Source organism: Miscanthus floridulus, chromosome 19 (genome assembly GCF_019320115.1).
Source record: "Miscanthus floridulus cultivar M001 chromosome 19, ASM1932011v1, whole genome shotgun sequence".
In the NCBI taxonomy this organism is placed as follows: domain Eukaryota; kingdom Viridiplantae; phylum Streptophyta; class Magnoliopsida; order Poales; family Poaceae; genus Miscanthus; species Miscanthus floridulus.
This window is the reverse complement of record NC_089598.1, coordinates 92,595,110-92,608,066: the sequence shown is the minus strand read 5'-3', so window position 1 is coordinate 92,608,066 and position 12,957 is coordinate 92,595,110. Positions and strand designations below refer to the sequence as shown.

The 12,957-nt window shown below is 53.6% G+C and overlaps 1 protein-coding gene across 1 annotated transcript; it reads right to left on the bottom strand.

The window, feature by feature from the left end:
* Positions 1-1,661: 1,661 nt before the first annotated feature.
* On the bottom strand, positions 1,662-2,502 carry LOC136526368 (uncharacterized). The gene is made up of 2 exons (XM_066519058.1): positions 2,462-2,502; positions 1,662-2,379 (listed from the first exon to the last, which is right to left on the bottom strand). Exons 1-2 carry the CDS (start codon positions 2,500-2,502, stop codon positions 1,662-1,664), a joined length of 759 nt encoding a protein of 252 aa, XP_066375155.1.
* Positions 2,503-12,957: the final 10,455 nt, after the last annotated feature.

The window sequence follows — 12,957 nt, the reverse complement described above, 5'->3', positions numbered from 1 at the left end:
CTCCCTCAGGGGCTAGAAGGCCCCCCTAAGTCCCAGGCACCATTTTTAGTCGTTTTTCAAAAAAATTTCTACGCCAAACTCTCTAGCGTGCTCTGACAAATCGATTGTAAAAAACCTAAGGACCAAAAGTCTGTCTCAGGGCCAAAAGGCCGGCCGAGCCGCAAGACGGCCTACGCCTCTAGGCTACGGCAACTCCCTCACCACCTTTTGCCTAGGGGGCAGCTTAGGCTCTGAGGAAGTTTCTTGCAAGTGATATGTTCAGAGACGAGACAGAGGGCAGAGGCTCGGAAATACAATAAAAAATGATAGACGCATAAGTACTTTAAAAAAGGCCTCAACGGCCACAAGCGTTACGGTACAATAATAATCCTAATCTATTTACATGGCCCCTTTGGCCCAGGTCAGAACTCAGGGTCGCCAGCGTCGGCAGTCGGCGCAGGAGGAACCACCTCCTCTTCGAATAGCTTGGCCAACGCCATGCTAGGGGCCTCAGCCGCCTCCACCAGCTTCATTACCTCCTCCTCAGCCTCCTCGTCATCCTCAGCCAAGACATAACCGTCGCTGACGGCCTCAAGGTTGATGCCGGCGTGGTGCGAGGAGACGACGGCTAGGGTGCGCTTGACGCCCGTAAGCAGCGCCCCCCAGAGCCGCTCGTGGACTCAGCCGCTCAACGCGATCAAGCGGCTCCCAAGGGAGCTGCCTGATTTGACCCCCCAACTTCCAGGGCCTCACAGGCAGTACGAGCAGCGCTCTACAGCGCATTGTGCTCCTAGATCTCAGCCTCGAGCACCGCCTGCACCTCAATGGAGGCCTCAGCTACCCGGGAGACCTCCTTCTCCAACCCTGCGCCAAGACAAGCGGGATGGGGTTAAGCACAAAAGGAAATAAGCCGAACAGGGGCGAAGGCCTATGGGACTCACCCATGGCTTTCTCTTTCCATCTTTGGACCATGACCTGAGAGACCTCGGCCACCCTCGAAGCCTCGTTCTCTAGCTCTGCATCGCATTGGGGAGTTAGGGACCGAACGCAAGAAAAACGAATAAAACAAGGGGCGCGGCTCAACAGGACTCACCCTCGGCCTTTTCCTTCTAGGCTAAGGCCTCGACCTGGGAGGCCTCAACCACCTTGAGGGCCTCTGCCAAGGCACCTTTCATCAGCAGGTGTGCGCCCTGCTCCGCCCCCAGCTGCCCGGCGACGGCCTTGGCAGAGACCTCCGCTTGTTCGGCCTAGGACCTAAAGGTGTCTCGCTCGTCGGCCACCAGGGTCAACTCCTCCTCTAGCTCCTTGATCCACGCTACCAAAGGGGCAGCTTGCTCCCGAGCCATGGCTGCCTCAGCCTTCATGTCAGCATAGCAAAGGCGGAGGTCCTCCACCTCCATGCTCCGCGCTAATAGAAGCTCATTGGCACCGGCAAGCAGGTCCTTTTGCTGCCGGAGCTGGTCCTAGACGCCCCTCTCCCACCGGAGGAACAACGACTTCCTAAGGGACCAAGCCTCGAGCTCCTGGATAGGTAGAACAAACGTCAAGCACTATGAGAAAACTCGGGAAAAGATGACACAGCACGAGAAAAGAAGGCGTGTACCTGGGCAACGCCGGGCAGATCGTCAGCCACGACGGACAGCGCTGTCCGCAGCAACTGCTCCACCAGATGGTAGAATTGCTCAAAGGAGTCCCAGCGCCCCCTCGGCCACATCCTTGAGGGTGAACAAAGGCTCCCCCTCAGGGTTGTCCTGGCTCTGCCACAAGACACGCGGGCTATCCCACCCGTGGGGCTTGGGTTGTACTCGGATGAGGGCCGAGCTCCCCTTGCCCAAGGTTAGAGGTGGCTGCTCCGCGGTGCTGGCCGCCTCGGCGTCCGCCACCTCCTTCCCCTGGGAAGTGTCATCGGAGGAGATCGAATGGACCTCCACCTCCCGAGCGCTTCCCTGCGACGGCGACGGGTCTTGGACCAGGGGTGGTACTGAAGCTTGCCCCGCCTTCGTCTCCATATCCTGGGCTGCCGGCTTCGCCACGCCCACACCAGCCTCCGGCACCTCGGCCTCAGTGGTCCTGGGAGCCCTAGCCTCTGTCGCTTTAGCCTCGGAGGTCCTAGGGGCCTTGGCCTCGCCCTCGGTGGCCTCAGCGACTTGGGGCGCCTCGGCTTCATCTGATGCGCGGGCCTCGGCCTCATGGGACGTAGGCGCCTCCTCCCTTGCTTGCTTTGTGGCCGCCTCAGTAGCCCCTCCTTGGGTGACTAGCTCCTTCGGGTCAGCCCTGGCTGACGTCGTGCCACGGTCTATGGTGGCTTGTGCCTCCACCACCCATTGGGCGGGGAAGCTGGTGCTCACCTTGAGCGCCTTACATGGCGCTAGGGCGGGCGCTTCCGCCTGACGCTTCCGACTAAAGGCAAAGCGCTCATGAGGTCAGCATACGACCAAGGGACGAGCGGGAGATGCTGCAACTCCACTGACAAAACACTTACCTCGAATGGGGACACAACCGCTTCTGCACTGCGTCCCTCATCCTCTGCAATGGCAGTGGCGGTGGCACGGCCCCCGTGTCTGTCGGTGCTGGCCGGCCCTCGCCGAACTCCGGTGCCCCCTCGACCCTCTATGAAGGTGGTTGCGTCGCCCCCGCCACCGCCTGCTCCACCTCCACCATCGAGCCCACCGTGCTAACGACATGCTTCCCTAACGCCCGTGCCTCGAGCGTGTCAGCCTCGGCCCTAGGGCGGGTGGTTGCTGGCCCCGAGGCATCCTCTCCTCCTCCTCCTGGAAACGCCTGACTGCTCGCTAAGGCCTCGGGCGCCGTCCCCCTGACATTAGGGAGATGGTCCAGGGTACCTCGCCCTGCCTCGCTCTCATCATCATCGCTCAAGGAATCCGACAACGATGGTGACGGAGACGGCTCCACCAGGAGACCGTCGTGCCTCTGCGGCCGGCGGTGTTTCTCTAGCTCATCACGCTGAAGGCCCTTCCTCTTGCGCCTTGCCTCCTCGGCGTCCTTCCACTTCTTCTGTGCCTCGGCATGCGCCCTGTTCACCGCCCACCATTCTACGTCCTCAGGAACGGGCAGCGGGGAGGCTCGCACATCCCTCATCCCCTATAGGAATGACAAATGCAAATAAGGGAACAGGAAAATACGAGGAGCAAGGAGGCCTCGAGGGCCATAGCGGCATGACACTCACCAGAGAGATGTACCCCCGCGACGGGCGCATCGGGAACAGGTTCAGACCACTACTCCTCAGCCGCCCCTCCACCGTCTCTCTCACCTGACGTAGAATCTCCTCGTCGGAGAGGGCAACGGCGGACAACTGGACACCATCGATCGGCTCATCCGGTGTCATCTCGAACAGGCGCTGCTGTCGAGCCATCAGCGGCAGCACCCTCCGGTGGTGGAAGGCCACCACGACCACAACCACAATAAGGCCACGGCTATGTAGCCTCTCCAGCGCCTCCAGAAGCGGCCGCAGCTTGGGTTGATCAGCCATTGGGACGCCGTACCTCCACTTCTCCGGCTGGCTCTCCATGATCTGCCCGGTATAGGGGGGAAGTCCGTCGTCGTCATTATAGAGGTAGAACCAGCTATTGTACCAGCGATGTTTGGACGACATGAGCTAGTCTAGGATGTAGAGGAGCTGCCGGTCTTGGCGCACTTGGAGAGTGCAGCCGCTGGCCCTCATCACCTTCCGCGTGCCCGCCGTGCCCACCGGCTTGGTGGTGAGCCCCGCCCGATAGAGGTGGGGGGCAATGCCCAGGTACCCCTCGCAGACAGCGATGAAGATGGCTGCCTACATGATGGAGTTAGGGTTGAAGTTGTGGAGCTCCACACCGTAGTTGTGCGGGAGCGCCCACATGAACCGGTCCACCGGCAGGCCAAGACCGCGCTCGTGGAAGGCCACGAAGCTCACGATGTAGCCATCGTGTGGCCTCAGCTCTGGCTCGGCCCCTGGAGCAATCCACTCCAGTCTATTGGGGTCAGTAACAGGTGGAGGAGGCCATCGTCAACAAGCGACTGTAGCGTCGTCGCAGACACGTCGGACGGACCCCAAGAATCTGCCTGAACGACAATAGCGCTGCCGGCCATGGATGTGGTGAAGAGCACGGCTACAACAATAAGGCATCCTCTCGCTATCTCTCTCTCTCTCTCTCGCCTTTCCACCCCCTTCTCCCTTCTTCTCCCCGGCGCTCTCTTCCTCTGTTCTTAGCAACCGCTCGAGGACAGGAAAGGCGAACACAGGCAGGCAAGGTAAGGAGGGGCGGGGCGAGGCTCATCACGTATTTATGAGGGAAGGGGGTGAAATGGACGGGCGATGAAATCGGGGAAGTTTCCCTTAGATCTAGCGCAGTTAATCCAGATCCTACTAAACCGCCCACGCGTCCACCTTTTCCTTATTAACCGCGCATGCACAGTAACGTCCCATCCATAGACATCGTGTCGTGTCCGACCAGAGCAACGGCAGGCGCCGTTCCGTCTCCCTGAGAAACGGCCACAAAAGGCACACCCGCTGTTGTCAGCCGATGGGAGGGGAATATCCCCCACCCGATTCCTTTCAGACTAAGGAACTAGGCACCGAGCGTGTTACGGTCTTGGGGTTCTAAGGCTGGGCCCCCGAGGGTCTTGACAGCCGCCCTAGGACAAACAGAGTTAGGGACGACTATGGGTGAGCCCATACATGGCCGAGGCCCAAGCAAGTGACTGCTTGGGATGCCCTAAGTCGTGTCCGAGATCAGCAGGGAAGTCTCTGAATGGGATCCCACCGCAGGGAGGCACCGAGTCCCCAGGGCCAATCGAACGGCCCTAGGACCCACTGGAGAAGCCCTCTGGTACTTTTGGAGTGTGTCTCTAGACCACCAGCCGAACCCTATCAAATGGGGCACGGGCCTCCTCATGGACTTACCCAATAACAGCTCACCAGAGGTGTCACTGCTCGCGCCCACCGATGGTAGCCTGGCATTCTCCACGCCTCCTTCCGAATGAAAAGGATGCACGAGGGCCGCACAAAAAAGACAGGGAAACTCCTAATCACCCTCTTGCTCCGCACAGAGGCTCAGGGGCTCTTCCTGCATACACACCGAGGCCCAGCAACCCGAACTCATACTCAGGGGCTCGGCAAAATGCGATAAAGGGCACCAAGCCCGTTACGGTCTAGGGGTTTGAAGGCTGGGCCCCCAAGGGTCTCGATAGCCGCCCTAGAACAAATAGAGTCAGGGATGACTATGGGCAAGCCCATACATGGTCGAGGCCCAAGCAAGCAATTGCTTGGGATGCCCTAAGTCGTGTCCGAGACCGGCAGGGAGGTCTCTGAATGGGATCCCACTGTAAGGAGGCACCGAGCCCCTGGGGCCAATCGAATGGCCCTAGGACCCACTAGAGAAGCCCTCTAGTACTTTTGCAGTGTGTCTCTAGACCACCAGCCGACCCCTATCGAATTGGGCATGGGCCTCCACTTGGACTTACCCAATAACAGCTCACTAGAGGTGTCACTGCTCGCGCCCACCGAGGGTAGCCTGGCATTCTTCACCCCTCCTTCCGAACAAAAAGGATGCATGAGGGCCGCACAAAAAAAGATAGGGAAACTCCTGATCGCCCTCTTGCTTCACGCAGAGGCTCGATGGCTCTTCCTACATACACGCTGAGGCCTAGCAACCCGAACTCGCACTCGGGGGCTTGGCAAAACGCGATAAAGGGCACCGAGCCTGTTACGGTCTAAGGGTTCGAAGGCTGGGCCCTCGAGGGTCTCGATAGCCACCCTAGGACAAACAGAGCCAAGGATGACTATGGGCGAGCCCATACATGGCTAAGGCCCAAGCAAGTAATTGCTTGGGATGCCCTAAGTCGTGTCCGAGACCGGCAGGGAGGTCTCTGAATGGGATCCCACCGCGGTGAGGCACCGAGCCCCCGGGGCCAATCGAACGACCCTAGGACCCACTAGAGAAACTCTCTAGTACTTTTGGAGTGCGTCTCTAAACCACCAGCCGACCCCTATTGAATGGGGCATGGGCCTCCACTTGGACTTACCCGATAACAGCTCACTAGAGGTGTCACTGCTCGCGCCCACAGAGGGTAGCCTGGCATACTCCACCCCTCCTTCTGAACGAAAAGGATGTGCGAGGGCCACACAAAAAAGACAGGGAAACTCCTAATTGCCCTCTTGCTCCGAGTAGAGGCTCAGGGGCTTTTCCTGCAACCAAACCAAGACCCAGTGACCCGAACTCGCACTCGAGGGCTCGACCAACGTGATAAACACCCCTCCTTCTAAACGAAAAGGATGCACGAGGGCCGCACAAAAAAGATAGGGAAACTCCTGATCACCCTTTTGCACCGAGGAGAGGCTCGGGGGCTCTTCCTGCAACCTAGCGGCCCGAACTCATACTCGAGGGCTCGGCAAACGCGACAAAACCCCCCCACTCGACAGGGAAAAAGCCCCTGGGGGAGTAAACCCACTCCTCCAGGGCCTTGGGGGCTACACCCGGCGGGTGCGCTCGCGTGCACCCACCGAAGCCTTGAGTACGAAACACCATCCCACCAGGAGCTGCCGCGAGCCAAGTCTCATTAAAACCTCAGGGAGAGCACTCATGCTCTCCCCGAGGCTCGGGGGCTACTATCGGGTACCATAAAAGGGGTCCCCTAAGCGAGAACCAAAAAAAGCGCTTAGACCTAGTAAAAATCAAAGCCAAGAGACAACCACTGACAAACCCCAACCTTATCCAAGGCTCGGCTGGATCACCCGGTCCACCTCGGACAGTATCCCACCTCACCCGAGGCCCCGCACGTAAGGCCTCGGACGAGGTACCGATTCTCTACCTCGCTCGAGGCCCTGCACGTAGGGCCTCGGACAAGGTGCGGATTCTCTACCTCGCTCGAGGCCCCACCCGTAAGGCCTCGGACAAGGTGCCGATTCTCCGCCTCGCTCGAGGCCCCGCCTGTAAGGCCTCGGACGAGGTACCAATTCTCCGACTCGCCCGAGGCCCTGCATGTAAGGCCTCGGACAAGGTGCCAATTCTCCGCCTCGCTCGAGGCCCCACCCGTAAGGCCTCGAACAAGGTGCCGATTCTCTGCCTCACTCGAGGCCCCGCCTGTAAGGCCTCGGACGAGGTACCAATTCTCCAACTCACCCGAGGCCCTGCACGTAAGGCCTTGGATGAGGTACCGATTCTCTGCCTCACTCGAGGCCCCGCCCGTAAGGCCTTGGACGAGGTGCTGATTCTCTGCCTCACTTGAGGCCCTGCCCGTAAGGCCTCGGGCGAGGTGCCGATTCTCCGTCTCGCTCGAGGCCCCGCCCGTAAGGCCTCGGACGAGGTATCGATTCTCCGACTCGCTCGAGGCCCCGCACGTAAGGCCTTGGACGAGGTGCCGATTCTCTGCCTCGCTCGAGGCCTCGCCCGTAAGGCCTCGGACGAGGTACCGATTCTCCGCCTCGCTCGAGGCCGGCTCGGCAGCTACCCCGTCATCGCCGCCTCGACCGGGACGTCACGTCCAACTAACGCGACCAACCACTTCCACGACGTCAGTCGAACGACGTCTTGACACAGCAGAGTGGCCGATGAGATGGGAGTCACATCAACGCCATGCCGCCTGGGATAGGACGGGGCAGGGGTTACCGGCCGCTGTGCTCGGCACTTTGCCCATGACTGACACCTATGCGGCACTGTGCTGCCTAACCCCACCTGCTCCAAGGACAGTGCAGCGTGGAGAGTCAAGTCTGGGTCCCTGTAACCTTGGAATCAGCGTACAAGACCAACTGCTCCCTTCGAGCCTCGGCTACCCGCTTCTACACCCCCGTAGCCTCGGGACTCGCACCCGCCGAGCCCCCCATGATGGTTCAGCCTCTACACCAACTAGGCCTTGGCTCTCTACGTGTCAACATACAATGACCGGCACATTGTTCATAGTATGCGCCATACCCTGCATCAAGCCATCACAGCACGTCGCACAGGATTGGCCGTGACCGGCACGTCGCTCCAGTGCACCAAGGACAAAACCGCTCCATTGACCATGTCGCCACAGTGACGAGCTATAGGGCTTGGCACACCATCTTCGCTCACGAAATGCCACATAGCGAACACATGTATTGCCCCTATCCCCCCCTTCAATTATAAAAGGGGAGTGACCAGGGCTATTTCTAGGGGCACGCACGCACAGGCAGAAGGAGACATCGCTCAGACAGACACACATGGATGAGCAATGCACAACGCTCTGTAACTCACACTCCTCTGCATTGCAAGAGATCAACATCTCAAGCAACCCATGCCGCTCCACGCAGAGACCTGGGACTAGCTCCCTCTCTCGCCTAGCTTGTAAACCCCTACTACAAGCACCTCGGTGCAAGGAATACAAGATTGCTCTCTCAGACTGGATGTAGAGCACCTATTACCTGAACTAGTATAAACCTTGTGTCTCTTTGCATCACCATCCGGGATTAGGGGCACACAATACACTTTTACTAGTTGGTTGAGGATCCGTCGGTCCAAAACACCGACACTTGTACTTAGTATGTTTCATCTATATTAGACTAAAGGGAATGTGCTTCGTTATGTGTATGAACTAGATGGACAACCTTGTGAGCATATATCATGGAGGCACCGTGAAAAGAGATCGCTATGGATATGTTGAGTTTGTTGAGATGCAAAGCGTGTCTGTGTTATTCAATGAGAAGCCTTCATTTAGTGAGTTGGTTGAAAAGGTTTGGGAGGAGCTACATTGCCATGATGATGATGGTATCATAGTTGAGGGTGTACTTCACCTAGGTTCCCCTCCCAACATCTTAAGGAAGATGATCCTAATTGGGTGTGTGGATCAGTGGGAGAACTATGTGAGATCAGCTATGAAGAGCCAGTTCTAAAGTTTGGACATGGTTGTGCGTTGGGTGGTACCTGATCACATTGCTCATGGGTTTTCCTAGCCATTGGGTGAGCATGCACACTTTGAACCTCCCGTCCCAGAACCAAATATGGATGTGGAGTTTGTGCCTATGGTTACCGATGCCCAATCTACCCCCAATGTGGTCCATATTTTAGAGGTAGTTGGAGATGATTGTCAGACTCATGATGTTGTGGCAGATCATCCTCAGGAGATCCCTTTGACCCAGAATCATCCAAGTAAGTGTCTTATCCGCATCGATCTTTGGAGCTTACCCCTTTCCTTACATCAATTTTTCTCATTCTTTTCTCATATTTCTGCTTATGTTGCAAGAGACATTCCCGACAATGTTGATGTGCCTTCTGTTGCTGCACAAGTGTATTGTGGTTATGGATTCTGTGCCTCTAATAGTGTTGAAATTATGAATGATTTGGAGTCATATGAGATGGCAAGAGCCCTTGATTCTGATGATGATCATCCTGTTGGAGAGCTGACAGAGAGTGACGTTGAGATACTGAGGCGTATCTTCCCTGGCCACCGTGATCCAAGAGTTCATGAGTTCAATGATCTTGCTTATTCCGATCAGGCGTGTGTAGAAGGACGTGATAATGAGCTACTAGAAGCTTCTAAGGCTGGCCCTAGGCATTGAAGAGGTGGTTGCAGGTGTTTGCAGTGATACGCAAGAGACCTTACAAGGTCTTGCATTCATATGTAGAGCGTCGTTACATAGTTGTGTGGGACAAGAAACGCTACCCATGGAGGGTTTGTGCAAGGAAGCAAAAGGTTACTAGAAAGTGGAAGATCACAAAAGTTATCAGGCTACACAATTATGCTGACCATGTGCTCACACTGAGGCATCAACAGTTGACATCTACGCTCATTACCTAGCGGTTGATGGGAATATTGCAGAGAGAACTAAACATGAAGGTTAGGACAATTATCAGGACCGTTGAGATGTTGTATGATGGTTATGTGATAACTTATGGTAAAGCCTAGAGGGCTAAGCAGCGGGCATGGAAGATGATATATGGGGACTGGGAGGATGGGTATGAGTAGCTACCAATACTTTTTAGTGCAATCAAAATGGTGAATTTGGGCATGCATTATGAGTACATCCCAAAACCAAATGCATGGAAGGATGGGAGGCAAATATTCTTCCTTGCTTTCTGTTGCTTCCCTCAATGTGTCGAGGCCTTTAGGCACTGCTGTCCTATCTTCTCCATTGATGTTATGTTCCTGATTGGCAATTCCACTTGCTAGACCCAACATATGATGAGACGCTACCAAGCTTGGTACCAAGGCATGACATATTGCAGGCTGAGGCTACAATGGACAGAAGAAGACTACGCCGACATCGAGTCCTCCTTCGACGAAAACACGACATACAACCAAACTACTCGTGTAGGAAGGCAGGTGGAGGCAGGACCAATCTTAGATAGAGTGGTAAGTCATTTGCCTTAGTTTTCTATGTTGAGTTGCATACCAATACAATCTTACTAAGAACTTTGTTGCAGGGCAACACCCTCAAATGCTCGGTTGAAGACATTAAGCGCTGTTGTCCGAGAGTCAGGGATGATGACACGCGTAGCTTCCTAGATGTAAGCTTCTAAAAATTCTTTCAAGTATAATATTAATATGATAAGTTCTTTCAGTTAACATGATTTTGTGCAACAAAGACTGGCACATGGCTACGCTGTGCGGCTGCTCATTGTGGTTGTAGGACAGCTACGATGCAAGACGTGCACGTTCCTTCTGCAAGCAAAGGAGGGTTAGGTTTGTCTAGCCAAGCACCTATAGGGTCCATAGGCATTGTGTACGAGGATGAGGATGAGGACGACGAGGAGGAAGACTAGAGGCACGAGGAGTGAAAGGATCTAATAATGCCTAGAGGGGGGGTGGTGAATAGGCATATCTAAAAATTAACTGCAAATGCTAAGTTCAAATTTGTCAGTCAATGTCGAAAGTCCTGATAGTTTGGGTCGAAACTCCCGACATTGTCAGAAGTTCCGGCACAAACTATCAGAAGTCCCAACGCCTACGTGAACTACAAAAGCAGTGCCAAATTTAACTTAGCAGATAAATAGTCTTACAAGCCCACTTCCAAGTGGTTTGGTGAACATGTTGGGTCACTCCCTTGATACCGAAATGCCTCCAAATCCTAGATCAAGTCCAAACCCTAGAATGAAGTTTGGAAGAGAAAGAGACAAACAAAAACAAAAGTGATAGCACAAGTTGCAATAACAACAAGCACGTGGGACACAAGGATTTATCCTAAGGTTTAGCAACCCTACAAAGGAGCTCCTATGTCCTCGTTGTTAAGGTGACCACAAAGGTCAAAGTCTCTTTCACCTCCTTGCCTCTCTTAAGGTAACCACAAAGGTCACTCGAGGTTTCCACTAAGAAATCAAGGGTAATACAAACTTTACAAGGCTCTTTCACAAGATGGAAGCTCTTGGATGATGCCTAGCTAGCTAGGGTTCCAAGAACCCAAGAGTAATGGACACAAATCTTACTAGCTTGATGAATAAATCAAGTGCTCAAGCTTGCCAAAGTGATTTTCTCCCTCAATCCGGTATCCTGTCACTCAAATTCTTGGGGGAATCAAAGTTAGGAGCAAAGGGGAGAGGAGAGGGGAGCCTTGAATGCTTGAGAGCTGTTTTGACTATGAGTAAGTTACAATGAATGAGTGAGTCATAGTTAGAAGAGTGGAGAGATCTATTTATACTCAAGGTAGAAATCCAACCATTCAGATCTACGTCGGAAGTTCTGACGTAGATCTCGTGACTTTCGACCTATAAAGAAAACACCGTTCATAACTAGGTCAAAGTCACAACGAGAAGATCAACGTCAGAACTCCTAACGTATGTCGGGACTTTCGACGAGAGTGGTCAGCGAGCCAGCCAAGGTCCAGATGTCAGGACTCCTGACCTGAGTCGGGACTTCCAACAGCCACAGTCACTGCACAGGCTAAGTGACTAGGCGTCAGGACTTCTGACCATCGGGAGTTCCGTCTTACATTGGGACTTTCGACATCAAAAGTCTTGAAAAGATATTCTACATGCACATGAAGTGCTAGTGTCTCTCTTTTGATTTTAGTTTTATGCTTGAGCACTATATCTTCCTCAGACCAACTAAGTTTGCATCCCTCTTTATTCTGTGGTGGATCCTAAACTCAAAACAAAATATAAAATCCTTGGAGAGCGCTTTGAGTTCGTCCGCCTTTACAACTTCAAGAATTGAGGGATACTATTTTAGCTTTATCAACTCTTTGAGTCTTTCATGGGACTAATAGCTGTGACATATCTTATTAAGATCACATTTATCCCTACTTGGGATGTCATCAATACACCAAAACCCACATAGGGGGCAAATGCACTTTCAATCTCCCCCTTTTTTAGTAATTAATGACAACCAACTTAGGCTTTTATAAGAATGAAAGAATTTAAAGCTTTTGAACCCTAAAATTTATGAAGAGCTCCCCCTTGATGTATGCATGAATTTGAACTTCATTTAGAACCATCTATACATGATTTGCATACATCAAGACAAAAACTCCCCCTAAAATTTGTAATCCATGGGGTGCAACAAGCGTGTGTGAACAAACACATATCCATGAAAAGAGATGCAATATGACATGTTATATTCACATAGCAGGTAAAAGAGAATGTGATGGCCAAGAATTCAAAGTAGAAACTTGAAGCAACACATGGCCATCTAAAATAACATACACCATCACAAGTAGAGACAAGCACAAGCTAATAAGATAGATAGATAACCATTACTTGTCCTACAATCATCCATCACAAACACATATAGTTGTCCATTACATACTAGCCACCACACGACATAGTTCATACAAGCTAAAAGTTTTAAAGTCTCAAAACCAAGTGACCAACTAACTTATTACATGATAGATCAAAGCCTAACACTCCCTGTTATCAACAAGTGCCAAAAGGGGTAGGCCGCATGAAAGAAACAACTGCTCATCCTCATAGTCCTTATCATCATAATGGTCACCATCATCATCTTCCTTGATGTAGCCCTCGTCTTCTGCAGTGGCCTTTCTCTTGCCATGGGGGCGAGAAGAAGCATCATCCTTGTAGGACGCACAAGCCT